Source organism: Aphelocoma coerulescens, chromosome 7 (assembly GCF_041296385.1).
Source record: "Aphelocoma coerulescens isolate FSJ_1873_10779 chromosome 7, UR_Acoe_1.0, whole genome shotgun sequence".
NCBI lineage: Eukaryota > Metazoa > Chordata > Aves > Passeriformes > Corvidae > Aphelocoma > Aphelocoma coerulescens.
In genome coordinates this window covers 26,537,481-26,555,878 of record NC_091021.1, presented here as the reverse complement: position 1 = coordinate 26,555,878, position 18,398 = coordinate 26,537,481, and the positions used below count along the sequence as shown (strand labels likewise).

Below are 18,398 nucleotides of genomic sequence, written 5' to 3'. Positions count from 1 at the left end.
TCATAGGAGAGATGCTCTGGTCCCCAAATCATCTTTTCAGGCCTTCACTAAACTCTCTCCAGTAAGTCCATGTTTTTCTCCCACTGGGAAGCTGTCTTTCTCTGCAAAGCTGCTCTCCAGCTGGTCAGCCCCAGCCGGTGCGGGTGGATGGGGTTCTTCATAACCCAAGTGCAGACCTTTGCATTTCCTTTGTTGAACTTCAGTGTTCTTTTTTTCTCATTCCTCCAGCTTGTCAATGTCCCTCTGACAGGTGACACAACCATCTGGTCTACCAACCACTTTTCACAATTTTGTATCTTATCCAAACTTACTTGGGTTGCACACTATTCTGTGATGGAAAAAATAAAAACAAACCAGAAATTCCTACTGCTACAGTGTTTAGAGTATTGTTTTGTTGTACAAAGAGGAGAGTTGGACAGTGTCATTTTGGGAATGTAGAACTTACATAAATACGTTAACTCATCACGTATAGTGTTGTATGGGTAAAATGCTGACTGTTTCTTCATTTAATGATGGCTCACCCAGTGAATATGGGTGACTTGAACCAATATCTGCCAAGTTCTTCTTTCTCATTGCTCATGCCCTCAGCAGAGCATAAACTTCCAGAGGCATGTGATGCTTTGGAGTAGACCTAGACTTCCTGTAGTGTTTATTTTGGAATGCCACTGGGATTACACACCTAAAGGCATTCATTAGGAAATTTAAGTGTCCACTGAAAGAGAACCATGTGAAAAATCTTCTGTTCTACATGTCCTACATATCCATGCTGTAATCTTCTGAAAATTTGTCTCTCTTCTTTCCTGTCACACCACTGCTCATTTGTCTGCTCTAACAGCCTGATCCTGGCTGCCTAATCAGATGATTTTACCACCTTCTTTCTTGACTCCGCCATTAATTTTCCTCTGACTGGGAGATCTCAAAGAGGTCTTCCAGCAGGACATCCTAAAAGCTTGAAACTTCTTCCTCACCAGACTTTCTTATGATAGCCATTCTAGCACAGCTGGAACTTTTGAAAAGTGCACTTCTATACAATGACCAGGTTTTTTTAATAATAGTGTTTCCCCTGCTTCTACTCCCCCCACCCCAGCCCCATTACACTTCTTTTAGGTACTCTAATATTTTTTTTCCTTCTTTTTAAACCGGCTCTATTTTTTCCAATGGCTACCTTACACCCAGCTCTGAATTCTGGGAAAAAACCCCTCTGTTTAAGGCAGAGGAGTCTCACCTGGAATTCAAAATGTAGGGACACTCACTCTGCCACAGACTACTCGAATGACCTTGGGTAAGCCATTTATGTGCAGATATAAAGGTAAGCAGGCATTTTATTCCCACTGGAACCAGTCTGAGCTTTACTATCTCCCTTCTCTATCAGTAAAGCATAGATAATGGAACAGCCCTGCATCAGAGGGGCGCTGGGAGGATAAAAGCATTAAAGGCTGTGAGCTCTTCAGATACACAGTAATGGGACCATATAGCTGCCTTAGAAAGATCAATCTAAATATAAGTGTGTCTTTGAAGACAAGGGAGTAAAAGGAGGCATCATTCAAGTCGCCAGCAGACGTCTGTTGAATTCATCCTCACAGTACCCAACAGCAATAGAAAAATATTATTATCCTGTAGTTTGTTGTCATTTTTACTTCACAAATATAGAGTCAGGACACAAAAGGACCTATCCAAAGCTCATCCGTATCAATGGGAGTTTTTCCATGGACTTTAGTGAGTACTGGATTCAGGCCCCAAGTGGGTCATACAGTTTATGGCAAAGCCTCAGTGAAATCTTAACCAGAGTCCCAGTTCATTTACTTTAAGTGCTCCTTGCAGAGATCGTGCTGCTGTATTTAACCACATGAACATTCTGACCTAACTGTGAGCCTGGCTCTGCTTTGAACAAGGGATTGAACTGCATGACCTTCAGAGGTGTCTTTCAACTTAAATTATTTTCTAATTCTCTGATCTCAGAGACACATTTGCATGTGTTTAGGTGTTGTCTACAAAAAGCTGCTATCCCAGTGGAAAATATAATTTATTTGTTTGGAGGTTTACCTTGATGAATCCTTGAAAACTTCATACTGTGCCCCAATGTGTCTAAATTTTTCACCATTATTGTTCCTGGGAAAAAATAATCTCTGATGCAGAGAAGTGAATTTCATTGTCTGTGTATTTTCTTCTGAGCAATTTAATATAGTAGCTTATTAATTTTCTCTTTTATAATTTATTTTCTTCTTTGCCTCTGTTTTGTGAGTTCTTTTACTCAGAGTTTGAATTAAAATGCAGGAGACAGGGAGTTCATCTTCAGAGTTAGATGTTTATTATATCTTATCTATAATACAGCTGCACAGAGTGTGCCTCCAAGTTAACAAGGTGAAAATGGCCATGAGCTCTAACTTCCAAGGCCTTTTAACGTCCAAATTACCCAATTATGGAATGCTGACTAATTTGTTTTTACTTATAATCCAATAACTATTTGTGATCCGCACTGTGGGTTTTTTTGACCCAATACCAGAACACCCAGATTTGTGAAGAAGGAAGGAGAAAAGAAGAACAAATCCACACCCAAAATCTTCCATATTGTTATTTATATCCCATAAACCTGATTTTTCTACATCTCTACATATTCCACCCAGTGATATAACTTTTAATTACACAGCAACAACCTCAGTGCTATCACACAATTTGGGAAGCCTTTCCCAAGGCTTCAGGTCAAATGCAGTGTGCTTCTGAGGATCACTGTCTCTCAGCACTGAAAGGCTGAAATTCTCAGAACTCAGGGTTCCAACAGTAGCTGTGGAACAGAGTAAAAGGGGAGCACTGAAAGGATTCAAGAGGATTTTGAAGAAAAAGGTTGCAAGTATTTCTTTGGAACCTATTAGTGTTGAGCTAATTTATTTGTGTCTTCAAAGTGATCAGTTAGCAGACCTTCCCACACTGGTATCATAAAGGATTGTGTATTCTAGCACAGGAACATAATATTTTTTAATCTCTAAAAGCCTGAGCTAAAACACACTCAAGTTTCCACTGAGTCATTCAGCTTTGATATAAAGTGTACGTAAAAGAAAGTTTATCTGGAAAGTAATTTTATTAAAATTATTATGCAGGTGCAGTACAATTCTTATGATTTCTACAATAGCTTTTCTTATTAAAAGTTCATGAGGAGAAAATAGAATCTGTACACTGAAGAGATCACAGAGCAATTCATCCAAGATTATATAGGGGCAGATGATAATGGGATAATTAAATCACAAGGGGTAAGTTGTCATTAACTCTGAAATGCAAAAGCTGACTTAAAGAAGTACCTCCTTTTAGAGAGTTTCTATGAATAATGCTTAAGTTTTGTGGGGGTTTTTTTTGGGTTTTTGGGGTTTGGTTGGTTGGTTGGTTGGTTTTTTGGTTTTTTTTTATGGAAAGACACTCCCTTTTTTAAGCTCACCAGATCACAATTTGCAGTTTAAACAACACAACAATGGCTGTGAGAGATATTGGGTGGACTCTTCTAGTCACTGCAAATCTCATTTCTTTACTTCAGACCCTTCTTGCCCTTAATACCTATTTCTTAGGCAGACAGTATTGTGAACAAAGATCTCTTAGGTGAATTTTAGGGTGCCTTTAAAAGTCATTGGTTTTCCTCCTAGTAGCTGAATAAAGCATTAATGGAAGTGGAAATTACTACGTAAGATACAAGGGGAGAGGCTTTTGGGACCAAGATGGCAAGCACTTAAAGTAAGCAAAGTCTGTCTACCCCAGGCACTCCAAGCAATCCAAGGTCTAAGCTAAAAATGCCTTCAAGTCTCTATCGAAAAGAGACCAAATCTATTCCAGCTTTTTCCCCAGCAATATAATTTACCATATGATTGTAACACTATGCTTAAGTGCCTGTTTTCTTGATGACAGTGCTGCCTTAATAAGTGTCCAAGGTCATCTGCTTCCACCCAGAAATTTTATTTTTAGACTGAATTCTTGCTACTTGAGTTGATTTTAGCTGTCTTCTTCTGGGAAAAACATATATTCATTCTTTTGCACGTCATCTCTCCATCTTCTTACATGGATTTTATTTTTTTTATAGATTATGTTTTCAGCCCATGCAGAATCACATAGGAGACTAGTTGTGTTGTGACAGATAAGGATTCAAATGTCAAATATGACATGTAACAAATTTCACATTACAACTCCAAGCAGTGCCTCATTTTCAATGATAAACTGTCTTTGAGAAAACATAAGAATACATGTCTTAAATTATCTCTGTGAAGCCTAATGAAATAAAAATTCTTAAATGTTCCACTTGGCACAAAATTTCAACAAAGCAAGTCCAGGTTCCTTGTGCTAGTTTGGGCATTCTGTTCATTCCTGGGAAGACTCATGAGGAGAAGTGCCTTTACTTTGCCCTTCCTGTTCCTTGCTATTTCAGAAGTGCTTTGGAGGGGCACTGAATGTCTGGAGCCAGACCCCTGTTCAAATTCATCCTTTCATTAAGCAACAGTCAAACTGGTTGAGCTCAGTTGTTGTAACCAGGAAGAACTTCTGTGGTTTTCAGTCCACTGTCTTTGTGACAGACTCACGCCAGGAAATGAGATTATTCCAAAGTTACATTTTTGGGTTCCAGGCTAACCCAAGATACACTTTCTACCCTTTGTAAATGAATGATTAATGTTAGCAGTGGTTACTGAGATTGTTGATGGACACAGCAGCACATTCTTCAAGGTACCTGCACAGTGCCTTGTAGTCAGCTCTTCTGAGACAGGTACAGTGTGTGGAGACTACAAGTGTCTTTTAGCTCAAGGTTTTGGGTTCAAATCTGGTGACAATGTCCAAGAAGTAATCTTGCCAGTCCTGTTCAGCACCTTGGCAAAATGAGGTGATGGATACACTTTAACTCCCACAGAATCATATTTCTATATCTCAGACTTAAAAAACCAGAACAAGCAGAACTTCATCCTACAGAGTAAATTCCCATTTGTGCTTCTACCTGTGATTCACTTAGATGAATTAATTAATTAGGACATAAACTTTTAAAACAGGCTATGCCTGCTGTCATTGAAGTTAAAAAATATTTCAGTTAAGGAAATCTGCAGTGGTCCTTCCTGGATGTAAGTGAACACACAAGTAAACTTTGGGCTCAGGTTTAAGTTTCTGAATGACATGAAATTAATATTTATAAAGAAAGAACTGAAATATATTGAATAATGTTTATGGTCCCCTTTTACACAATGATACCTTTAGAAAGAGGGTATTTTACCCACTCTCCCTGCACAAAAATAACACTTTTGGTTTCTCTTTGGTTCCAGTTACCTGTCCTACTTGTTATCATCTACAATGCCAATTTGCTGTTCATTACTGAGCAGATTAATGCTTGGTCCTAGAGAATTCTCATGGAATTCTATTCATGATGAAAATTAATTTCCCATTACTGAGATATGAAGGCCTAAAATTGTTTTATTTAAGATCTTAAAACAAGTGTGTTGTATGTGGCAGAGGTGTATAATGAAACGGTGGTGGAGCAGAATGTCTGATTTTGTGAATAGGAATAAATCAGCACATGAGTTATGTTGATACAATCCATAAAGTTTAAAAAGTACAACCACATATTAGACTTAATCCTCATTATCATGTAAAACCACTGCAAATACATGGAAAACCAACATAAAGCTTGCTGAGCTGTGACATTGCAGACAGCTTCCAGGGATCAACTACAGGACCCAACAAGAAGCCAGGCCAACTTATGCACAACTCAGCAGATAAAGCTTAAAAATTACTTCCTAAATGTAGGGGTAAACTTCATTTGTGGAGAATGAGCAGTTTAATTACTAAAAGCTGGAAAAGATTGCCTTCTTATTCTGTGTGTAGAAATCAGCCAAAATAACTTCTTTCTCCAGTACTGGAAACAGAAATGCAATGCTAAAATGTCAGAAGCTCAAATCAAGCCAGCAGCAGCAATTCAGTTTGATTTTCCAGGCCAGTGAAATGCATGGAAAGATTCACAGCATTGCCAGGTCAGAGGAAGGTCACTCAGGTTTCTCATGACCTTGGCTGCAGCACAGACCACAGAACTTCACCGAGTTGCTTCTCTCACTGAGCACTGTGTCATGCAGTGAAAACACCTTTTGGAAAAACATTTTATTGTGATGCAAAAACTCTAAAGGACAGAGTGTCCTTTAATAAGCCTTTCATAGAGCTAACCGTGTCATAATCACAGATTTACATTATCCTCTCAAGAATTCAGAGGGCAGCACAAGTCGTTCACATCCAAGTTGTGCAGCTTTCTTGTTGAGAACAGTGAAAGCCCCGCTTTCTGACAGACATTAGGCACACACCTAAAGCTGTATGATAAAGCAAACTGTATCTGTGCACGTGGAATCTTTACCAGAGGACTCTGGGGTTGTTTTTGGTTTGTTCTTTGATTTCTTTTTTTTCCCAAATTTCAAAGTCTTTCAACAACAAATCTCTGAGTTGTCATTCATGCAAAGCTTACTTTGACAAAAGACTCACGGAACTGGTCCTTAATGTAACTTTAAAAAATGCCTGCAAAAGTACTCAATCTTAGACTTTTCAAACTACTGTACCATGAAAAATGAACTCATTATTTCTTAGGCTTTACCTTTTGCACACTGGGGCAAAACAGAGCAACTTAGATTGCCTGGTGTATAAAAGATACTGACAAATTTGGCTTTTGTGTCAGAGCTAAGAAAACAATAAAGCCTGAGAGTAGGAATGTTTACAAAGGGTTTTATAAATTCAACAAAGATGGCAAATACTGAAAATCAGTCTTTTAGTATATATAAACCTTCTTGGAGGAACTTGGAAGCAATTCTTTGTTCTGTAATGTCTCAGCCAAATCTCATTAAAAACCTGAATGCAGTCAATTCCTACACACTTTCAGAAGAGCAAATGTGAACTTCTGCACGATTGCAGGTTTTCCAGTGGCAAAGCCTCACTGTTTCCCTTCCCATCTTGCAGCCCAGAGGCTGTGCCCCTGACAGCTCTGCAAACTGAGCATTTCTCCTGTAAGACCCCTGGGAGAGCAAGGTCATACTGTACCTTGCTTTGCTGAGACCCAGCCGAACTCTTCTGTGTTACACTTCCGCAAAGACACTCAAACATTATTAGAAATCTTTCTCGGCTAATTCTCTCTGGCTGCATGGCATAAGTCACAGATATTGAGCACAAAAATAATGTGTGATTTGGGCTGGCTTGAGATTTCTTTGTATTTTCTTATACAAAAAAGAAGTTTATATAAATAAAATAGCAATGTCTGCTTTGAGTGAAGGTTGGGGTTTTTTTCTAAATCCTGACCACTTGTAAAATCGTTGTGTTTGAACAATAATGGAAAAATTAGACCTTATTTTAAAATTTAGCATCTTATTCTTTCAAGATTTGAAAAACAAACTTGAAAAGATAGGAATCCTTATTTCCCAATGTCATTGGAAGTATTCCCAAAACTTTCCATGCTAGAAGGTTGGGGTTTTTTTCGTTAACAGATATTTTTAAAGACTTTGAATAAGTTTTGATACTGTATCTGTGTGCATTTGTGGGTTTTCTTTCTTGTTTGATTGACCTAGATATAAAGCACATCATGTTTGAGACCTCTGAGCAGCATGAATTTCAATTTCTGGAAAGTAAATAAATGTGAGTTTGGAGAAAATAGGAGATTGCTTCACTGTCCTTCCCTGACATTCCCAAACAATCTTTGATATTAAAACTTTTGGAACTAAATTTTTTACTGTGAAGTTGGTGATATGATGTGCTAGATATTGTCCAGAAAGTAGAGAAAATGGATGAGGGAAAAAAGTACAGTGCAGGTTTTTATGTCCCAGACAACTTCATTCAAGGTAAGTAGCATGATGGAGGAAGGACTAGGATTGGGAACCTCGTGGGTCAGGCCAGAGAGAACTTGTAGGCTGCTGAAGGAGAACCTGAACCATTGAAATTCAATAATAGCTGTAAAAGGGGTGGGTAAGGCAAAATAGGATTCATCTTCTTAACACCTTCCTAAAACAGTCGATTGCCAGTGTTTTTCTGATTTACTGCAGACACTTTGTCACTGGACCCTGAAGTCTCAAAGGCAAATGCTTATGGTTTCACGGGCTGCCTGTCCTCTGTTCAGTACAACCACATCGCTCCCCTCAAAGCTGCCTTACGCCATCCCACCATTGCTCCCGTGACTGTCAGAGGTTCCTTGACTGAATCCAACTGTGCATCCATAATGGAAGCTGATGTGAACACAGCAACCACAACATATTCCTCATCAGGTATGTCCTGCCAGGAGGGCATTTGGAGTTTAAAGGATACTGTAGTGTGAGCTTTCCTTCCTCTTTGCTGTAATGCAATTGTGAGGGTATGAATTGTGGAACTGGGAAGTTGCCTTGTCTCTCTGAATTAAGTGTTGAGGATGAGCATCAGGATTAGTCAAGGCCTCTTTAAATGTCACTGTTCTGAAACAGTGTTTTCAAACTAAGTTCCTGGATCGCCTAAAACATGCCTAGAACAAACAAAGAAGTCCCAGAGCTGTAGTGGAAAAGCATTGAAGGTTTGGTTATGCACCCGATTTGTCATTCCTGTCCACTCCAGGTAACTCCGGTGCTGCAGATCTCAAAGGAGAACATAAATGTTTACCCAGATTCCATATCCCAGTGGTGATGAAGCACTAGAAGTCATACAAAAAGCAACTCAAATTTGTTCCCACCCTAACAGAAATGAGCAAAAGTTCTTGTACAAACCCCTTGGCATGTGTGTGACTTCCACTGAATGCTTGTACTTCATTCTCTTTGACTAAAGAGAAGGAGCACTGCTTGAGCAGTACCAGCAAGATGATCCCAATTGTTTGTATATCTTTTGCCATCCTAAAGCTGTCCTCTGGGAATCTGAAGTATTTTGCATATGTGAATTTGTATGCAGAGAAGGAAACTGAGAGCAGCTGGAAGTGTTGTCACCATGAACAGGGACAATCAAGTTGCTGCTTTAGTCACCAGTGGATGTGGCAGAATTCTTAATGACCAGAAAGGGGTACAAATTAAGGGCTGTTTTTTGCCCCTTGACCTATAAAGCTACTTTCTCCTTTTTGATAACTAATAAAACTCTGGTTTAGATCGTAATACAATTCCTTTGACATTTGTACTTGCATCAAATCCCCATTTCCTGCAGCTTCTGCCTAAGATATTCAGCAGAAAACAAATGATGCTATTAGCATGCTGCATAGGGAAAAAGGCTGCTGATTACTCTGGAGAGTGGCTGCCAGTGTGCATGTGCTCCTCCCCAGCCCCCCACTTCCTTCTCACTGCCTGGAGTTGTCTGAGGTATCTGACGCACAGAGAAATGTGTCTTATTGAGTCCTGAATGGGCAGTGATACTGAAAATGTGAACTCTTTGCCCTGTGATCTGTCACCTCAATGATCTAATTTTTCTAAGGAGTTTAGAAAGCAGTAAAACCTGAGGCTCAGAGCTTCAGGACAGAACACAGACCAGAGTGTAGCATTTGAACTTAAATATTTAAAGCATACAATCAGTTGCAGTCTATTGTCAAGGTTAAGCACTGTTGCATCAGAAATGCAGAATTATTATAAAAAGTCATGCCTGTCTGTGCCACTCTGTGCTCTAAAATACGATTTCCTCTCAATGTGATGAATTATCTGACATTCAAGTCTCACTATTCATGCTGGATTTGATTAAAGCCTGAATAAGATCTTTAGAACAAGTGAATTCTGAAGACTTCATGCCTTTATATGCTAAAGTAAGAGCACTGGGCGGTTGATTCTTGTTAAAGAAAAAAATTCTAATTTGTAGCAAATTATAATTTCTGTAGATATACTTGAGTATTAAATTTATACATGGAAAGGACACATTGTAAGAAATAAAAAGAAAACAGAGTCAAGGATTAACTTTCAAATTTAGTGCCTATATCTCAATTCATCACTTCCCAATTTCTCATTATTGAGTGTCTGAGAAGAAAAATAGAACTTCAAAGGAGGCTGTACATGTCTGCGTTGATATTCTAATGTACAGATACAACAAAAAAGCCCACTAGGAAAACTCTTTAAATGTGTGAAAAAAGCTTTCTGTATTTGTAACTTGAAAACAATTGAAGCTGTTTCCTTCAGAAAGGAATACTTGTGTTCAAAAAATTTACCTTGCAGACAGATATGGAATAAAATCCATTCACACAGTTATTTGAACACACTTCTTCTGATTAGGAAACACAAAATGAGAGGTGACTTACTGTGGTTTTGATATTTAACAAAGATCTGCAGATTACCTTGTTCCTTGCTGAGGCACACGTAAAGATTTTGTTATTCTGAACTCTATATTGATGGTATAGAGATAATGGACTTTTCCTATGGTATTTTTTCTTAATATTACAGTACTGTAAAAATTACAGAGGAGATTCAGCTGCATGAATGAGGGAGTCTTGAGCTGCCTGTCCTCTTCAGCTGAGAGCAGGTCTTCAAGCATTTAAAGTAAAAAATGTCACATATTTTCATAAGTCCAGATCTACACAGAAGAGATTCGCTTCTGAAAGGCACCTTAAATGTTGAAGTCCCTGTCTCACTGTGCTAATTGTGCTGGAACTAGTATTTCCAAACAAGCTCTAACTGGCTAGGGATGTGCCAGGACAGCCTTGGCTGTAGCAATTGTAAGATGGTGAAGTTGAGGATCCTCAGAGGAAGGGAAAAAAGGCAGAAATGCATGACTGCAACTTTTGACCTTCTCATGGACCTGCTTGGAAGAATCCCACAGGATACAGACATGGGGAGAAGAGTGGCATGAGGCCCAGAGAGGTTGTAAAATCTTCATCCTTGGATATATTCAAAACCCAAATGGATACAGGTCTGCAAAACCTGCTAGAATAACTGGGATTTGAATAGGGGTTTGGACTAGAGGATTTCTAGGGGGGCCTTGTGACCTTAGCAGGGCTTTCAGCCTCAGTGAATCAAGCTGTAATGTGATCTGTTTTATCTAAAAGGAGGAGGACATCCTGTTAAGATCTCATATGAGACCCAGTTTTGCTTTTCCTTGGCTTCAGAGTTTAGTGTGTTCCCACTGGAGATGGCTCTGCTATTACTGCCCATCTGCTGCACTGTAACGAACCCTCCTCTCCTTGTATCCTGATTTTATTTCTCAGGCAAAACATCATTCTTGGGGCTTATGCTGTTGGCCTTCATTCTGAAACATTTGTTCTGGTTTCTTGTCAGTGCTTAAATTCTGGTAACCAAAAAAGAGTGGTTGCATTAGGTGTCAAATCTTAAATAATCTTTTAGGCACAAATAATGTCTTATACAATTTTTAAGGTAGAAATTTAATTTCATGCTTTTTCATATGTAGTTAATAATTTTACATGACTCTTTTTGACTAGTACCATGCATTGGATACCAGCTGCAATTTTTTCTCTAGTACAGGAGGACTGTTGTAGAACAGATGTAAATTTTAAATTGTCATTGAATTCACTGGCTTCAGCTGAGGGATGGGGTAAAAAATATCTCACCAAACTTCCAGTATCCAGAAAGTTAACTCATCTTGAGTTTGAAATAATGATTGCTCTTCTCTTCTAGTTTGTGGAAAGAAATAGGTGAGTCACACTGTCAATCTTTGACAGCCATCTTAGTGTATAAAATACTGGTAGGTTCTTCTCTTCTTTGGCTAAATAAAAAGACCCTGAAATTACTAGTTTTGATTTATATAAATAACTCTCATATACTGAAAAATGAAGTGAGATAAATCTACTCATGATGTACAAAATTATTACCGTGATCTAGTTTTGATTTTGGTTCTGTTATGAGCTCACGCTCTGAGGCCTGAGATTAGGCTAAATAACCCCAGATTTTCTTTCCAACCTAACCTTTTCTATGATGTGTTTCATATTTGTGTGTAAAAACACATTTTTATTCCCATTCCAGTCCCACAAATGTAGTAGACGAGATGAAGCATTGCCATGACTGTTTGTTTCTTGGCAATGTCACTCTGTGCACACACTAGCCAGGCAAGGGTGCTCTTGTGAATAGGTCTCAGGCTGAGGGTTCAAATCTGTGATTGGTGATTGCCAGTCATGTGGAAATGGGTGTATTGGAGGTGTTCAGCTGGCCCCAGAAGTGCCTTTTGTGTCTGTAGCTCAGTCAAGGGACTGCATCTTCTCAGTATGGGTGTGAATGAACAGAAGTCCTCCCACCCCTAAAACTTGCAAGTAGAGCTGCATTTTTTAAAACATCAAAGCCTCTTTAAGGCTCGTGTCTTCACACCTCTTTGGGGCTGATATCAGTGATGTAGATAATAAGGAAAAAGTGTCCCCTTTAAGAACCTAAGTAGTCCAAACCCACCATCATTACAATTCAGGGTGTCTTGATGCACAAACATGAAATTGTTGCTTGTTTCAATAAAAAACACCTCCCTCAGTAATGGCATGCCAAAATGGGGCTGACTTAGTTACTAAGGTGAGGATGTTCAATTACAATAAAACTTGCAGCACCAAATTGCTCAGTCAGGCTTCACCTCTTGCATCAGGAAGATCAGTTTGGCAGAGCATTACATAATACATAGCAGAGACAGTGGTCCCTGACTCCCTCCCGACGTACATTCTCTGTATGATAGCCTGGAGGCTTGTAAAGGCCAGACACACAAATATGAATCCCTTCAAAGGAAAGGGTAAGCTGGAGAGAAAAGAAAAATGTGAAGGTGCTAAAAAGCTAGATTCAGCTAGCAGTAAAAAACATGGCATTTTCTGAAACATCCTGGACTAAAAATTAAGTCCACTGCTGTAACTTCACTGACGTCAGGAAGGCCTTGACCTCTCAGATTTGGATCTGAATTTGAAACAGCATGTCAGCTATTTGACTCAGTGTTTCTGCAGTAGTCATTTGAGGACAGAGTACAAGAGAGCTCAAACATCAAGGAGCCTTTAATATGAGTTAATTTCTGATCCCTCTGTGTTTTGGATCCAGTTTGACCACTGCATTTCTGTAATGGAGGTAAAAACATCTCTTCCAAGCAGCTGTCCCAAGCAGAGACTTTTTCTCTTTGTGGGATTCAAATCAATTGTATATCTCATCTACAAACATAGGTCAGGTCTAAATCTGCCTAGCAACCCTTTCCTTTGGCTTCTTTCTGATATTGTTTCTTAGGTAACAACAAAAAAGATAATAATACGTCTCTGACTGAGAGAAGCTCCCAACAGGCTGTTCAGTTGAAATGTCTCTGATTCTTCTGATGAACTGAAACAACACTTTCAGATATTAGTGTGAGCCTTTCTGTTTCCTTTTAAATATAGCCTTAATAGAATTTGCTCCTGAAGGCGTAGAAGAAAATTGTTCTACAAACTCACTTTATTTTTCAGACCCTTCTGGTTCAGTTTTCCAATCCCCCAAATCACATCTTTTGAAAACAGATTAGAATTCATGAGAGGAAGAGGACACTTCTCTCTAAGCCGCAGAGAAAATGAACAGTTGATACAGAAAATAAGTTCTCTTTTGTTTAACCTACTGCAGATCCTTTTGGGAAGACAGATGAAAGAGAACCTCTCACCAATGCAGTCAGAAGTGATTCAGCTGTGATTGGAGGTAACTTCCTTTTTAAAGACCACAGTCAAAAAACAGTTCTGTCAAGGCAAACATCTAGGAGACTTTGAATTGGCCCTCCATGAAATCTAGTCCAAGGGGTTTTTTTTGTAATCTGATGCAGATCTGGTATCTGCTCTGTTTATTAGCACATATCTGTGTCAAGCTACCTAGGTAGCAGCTGCATTATGGATTATTCTGGTCACACATGGATCATCAGGAACCTGAGTCTTCTGAAATATTACCAAACTCCCATCTGTCTGCTTGCTTGAGTAGGGGATCTAGACAAGATGATCTCCAGAGGTTCCAGCTGTTCTCTGATTCCATGTGAGTCTGTATTCTGAGTTCCAGCTAACTAGTAATTGTTTTACACACCGCCCTGGTGAATACTTTGCAGATTATTCATGTGTCCTGTATTTCCTGAGTTCTCTCTTTGTAATCTGGTGGTGTAGTGGAACTCATGAGGTCACATGGAAGTACTTATATACTGGGGAACATTGTCCTAATAATTTCATGTATGGTTGTAATTTTCCTTTAACGGCCTAGAAGACAATTTATCTGTTTATTTTGTAGGATTTCCTGTAGTGAGCTGCCTTTGATAATATCTAGAAGCTATAAACCAAAGTGTACAAGGCTCATGCAAGGTTCCCAGAGATAACACAGAAGAAAATATGACAGAGCAGGGATTTGTATGAGCATACAGATCTAGTGTTTTGAAAGCAAACACACTGAACTAACTTTATTTCCAGTGAAAGCAGAATTTGACAGAAATTATGTCAATTATATGAATACTTGCTGCTTTAAGGGCTCTTAAGGTGACAAAATAGAAATCAAAATTAGCGGGAAGGATGTGGCATATGGCTGTGTATGGACTGAGATGAACTGATCTATCATACCAACTAGCTGCTGTGCATTGGTAATGCGTTTTTGAGGTAACTGAGCCTTTTGTTTTGGTTTTCACTCTTTTTTTTCCCCCTTTACAGGTGTAATAGCAGTTGTGATATTCATCATCTTTTGCATCATTGCCATCATGAGCAGATTCCTCTATCAACACAAACAAGCACATCGAAGTAGCCAAAAAAAGGAGAAGGAATACCCGGAAAACCTTGAGAGCTCCTTTAAAGCTGACATTGACTTGCAAAACACAGTGAGCGAGTGCAAACGGGAATATTTTATCTGATAGACAATGCAATTTCTTCTTACTCCCCTAAACTTCCTTTCTTTATTCCTTTCTCCCTTCCTTTTTGCTTTTTGAAATTTTTTTTTTAACACTCATTTTTCGCTAGCTTCTTTTTCATTTGGAAAAGACCGCCCTGCACAGGAAACACTGAGAACAATCACAGTGCCTCATTCTCTGCACAAGAACCTGGCAATCACAGTTTACTTCTGCAGCTCAAGAGACCTGTTATCCCATCCTACACTAAATAAGATCCACATGCACACCTAGTTTCTGCTGTCAGTTCTTGAATGTTTCAAAGTCCCTACAATTATTTGTTGGTTTGTTTTGGTTTTTTTCCTCTGGAGCCATTTAAGTCATTGCTTTTACACTAGAGCTGGACTATGTAAAGTACAGGTAAAGTAGTTGAACACATAGCTCTGCAGATACTGGGACAGGATAGAGGGAAAGAATGAGACCAAAACACCTGATTTATTTCATGGGCTCATTAACTACAATCATAAAGAACCAGCCAAATTCTCAAATGTTATTAATTGATATATTGTCTATTGATTTAAATGGTGTTAAATTAATTTGTACCAGTTGAAAAGCTGGTATCACATAAAGGAAAATAAAACTGTCCTCATTAAGCTCCTTCCCCCAACCTCCTGTCCTTTTACTGTAACTTTTAGGCTTCTCAGTACTTTTCCAACAATATATGTATCAACAAAAAATATCATTCCCATGCACCTCTTTCACCTCCATCTCATAAGGCTGGCTATGTAGACCAAACATACTCTAGTATAACCCTAGCTGAAGCATGGAAAATAGTAGCTTGAATCTCCAAGGGGTTTAGGAAGCTGCTAGGACTTAGGTGCTCTGTATTTGTCTGAAATTTTAGAAATGCAGCATATGCCTGTTCATGCCACATGGAGGATTATTACGCATTGAGGTTAAACGCTGTTGCCACTGTGGAAAAGAAAAAGTACATAGATGAGAAAAAAAACCAAAAGGGTTTAATCTTAAACATGTCTCACACCTTCTGCCAGCTCTTCTGAAAAAAGAAAAAATAAATCCTGCTACTCAAAAAAACCTCCCAAAACTGCATGAAAGACTGATTGGTATTTCCTGTTTGTAGAAATTGGAGTAACTTCTCCAAAGCTAAATAGAGAGAGGCCTGATGTCATGTCTAAAAAGATGAATATTTGATAAACCTTCTTTACAAGGAAGAACATTAGGGAAACAAAGAGATCCCAAATACTCTACTTCAAATTAAGCTTCTCTCCTTTCTTCTAAAGTCTTCCGTCCTTTCCTGATTGGGAGCACTACTGAAGGATCAAATTCTGCCCATTATACTTGTGATGCATGGTTACAGTGTGAGGATGAAAAACGTCCTTTTCAATCACAGACATCCTAAGGGTAAGAAATGAAGGAGTCCCAGCAAGTGAGGTTTTGAACATCCTGTTGTGTCCATGTGACATCTGCCTTTGCAGGGCTTCTAAAGAGTATGTAGAATTTGCTGGTGGTTGCATTAAGGCCAAGTTAAGAGTAAAAATAATCTTATTCATTGCAGTACTCTTGATAAGAATTAATTCAAGACGATTGTGCAGCTTAATCCCCTTCTTTGCCCTACACCCTGTGTAGTCATCCTGGGGTTTCCACGTGGTGGTCCTTTTTACATAGAGTAAAAATTAATAGAATTGCAATATGAGGTAATAACCCACAGCAAACTAGAGATGAGCTTACACATGCAACAGGTGCTGTTTTTCTAGGCAGTCCATTGCAAAGGTATGTAGATGTTTATTTGTTTGAGGGGCTTTTTTATGGGAGGAAAGAGCAGACAAGGAAGAATAAATAAATAAATGACCATTTGGATACAGTGATTCTTTAGCTCTTCTTTTAGAGCATTCAGTGAAGAGAAAGCAGTGTTGGAATGACATCATTCTTACATCAAGAGGAATATGAGGCCAGCCCAATCACCAGAACTTCTCACTGAGCAATTTTATAAAGCTATCTATATTGAAACTAGTTTGGTGCCATTCTTCTTCAGCCATGGTCAACTGCAGCCCTTTTGCCACACACTGGCTGCTTGGATGACACAATTACTTGACAGCATTTCTGCGTGGTGAGTGTTGGAATGATGGACTCAGTAGCTGGGTTCTCTTTACGTTGCTTTGTCTTTGACAGTAAAATCCTGGCAAAGCAATTATCCTTTCTCTTTCCTTCCTCCAGATCAAGCTGCTTTGTTTGGCATGGCAGAAGGGGAGGAATAGAAGAGTTCATGGGCCCCTCTACCCATGTTTGAGTTTTCTTCTCTGAAATGGTCTCTGTATGAGACATCTCTGATGTGCTAATGTGCTTAACTGGCTTTATGGAGAATGGAATAGGGAGGTAAAACTGAAAATTTAGCTAGGTTGGGGTGTGTCTGTAAAAAGAAAGAACTGCATATGAATGCATGCAAGAGTATACAGAGATGTGCATCTATAGCTGTGGATGTGCTGAGATGGGAAGATTTTTGTGCTACAGGGCTGAACAAATGAACACATCTGTATGGACTTCTAAATCATGATGTCAAAATTATTTTTATTAAATAATAGCTAAAATATAGTAAATGAAGTAGTCTAAATATGAACCCCTTTTTGTTTTTTAAGTTGTTTTGTTCTAATGCTTTCTTTCATGAGGGCATAATGAGATTTCCTTCAGTACCACTTTTAACTGGCAATTAATATTTTTTTTTATGAAAGAGAAAAAATACGGTTTTGTAACAATCTACTAGTGCTAAAATGGCTTTCATTTTCCTTAGATCAAATTAGAACTTTTTTCCTATCTATTTAAAACCATTTCTGCTATTTTTGTTAATACTTCTCTTTAAAGTGGGTGTTTTCCCTTTTTCTTTTAGCTATCATTCTAGATAATAATTTTCAGTAACCCCAGGGGATAGTAATTTTTATACATAAAATTTCAGGTTTCATTTCAGTGGAAAACCTGAGACTATCAAAGAGTTGTTTGGAGGCATTGTTTGGGTTTTCTTCCCTTCCTTAAGATGAGTTTAATAATAAAAGTAAGAGACTGGTAGAAGGATACTAAGTCTCTTGTTTCTCTTGGTGATGTGATATGTAACCTCTGCAAATTATTATTGCTAGGCAGGGAATTTTAGGCTGTGAATTTTTAAAGTATCTTAGATATGGATTTAGGCACTGCAAATTCCTGTTTTCCAGAAAAGACTTGACCAATAATAGCCATGCTTGTAAAGATATTTAGTCATGCAGTCTGAGCTGGATGCCCAGAAGGACTCTCTGTGAATCCTGGTGCCTGGCTACAGAAAACAAAGGAAGGCTGGATGTCAGAAAGCTAAATCTAGCTAACTTTCAGTGTGACATAGGCTGTCACCTGGGTGAAAGATAGGCTTTACGAGGAAATTGGTCTCTTGAGGATGTGGATCAATGTTTAAGTGACTAAACAAAATGAGCATTTAACTCAAATTAATTTCAGTTGAATTTCTGCATTTGCCTTGCTGTGAAATGTTCTAATATACTACAAGACATTTAAATAACTTTGAAAATTGAGTCCCATTTCTCTTTTGGAAATAAAACTTTGGTACTAAGTAAGTTATCCATGTAATTGGCAGTTAGCATTTCATCTGTCCTTATTCACTTACTAGAGACAAGACAGTGTGAATGTTTTGGTCAATTTTTAACGTGTACACTGTTTTT

The 18,398-nt window shown here is 38.5% G+C and overlaps 1 protein-coding gene across 5 annotated transcripts in view; it reads left to right on the top strand.

Moving 5' to 3' along the window:
• The window catches only part of CNTNAP5 (contactin associated protein family member 5), a 272,841-nt gene extending 257,595 nt beyond the window's left edge, over nucleotides 1–15,246 (top strand). For all 5 annotated transcript variants that reach the window (XM_069020986.1, XM_069020988.1, XM_069020987.1 and 2 more), the window contains 3 exons: nucleotides 8,022–8,240; nucleotides 13,461–13,532; nucleotides 14,513–15,246. In XM_069020986.1, the coding sequence (XP_068877087.1) occupies nucleotides 8,022–8,240; nucleotides 13,461–13,532; nucleotides 14,513–14,709 (488 nt within the window). In that variant the 3' untranslated portion in view covers nucleotides 14,710–15,246. The remainder of the gene's footprint in view (nucleotides 1–8,021; nucleotides 8,241–13,460; nucleotides 13,533–14,512) is intronic.
• Nucleotides 15,247–18,398: the final 3,152 nt, after the last annotated feature.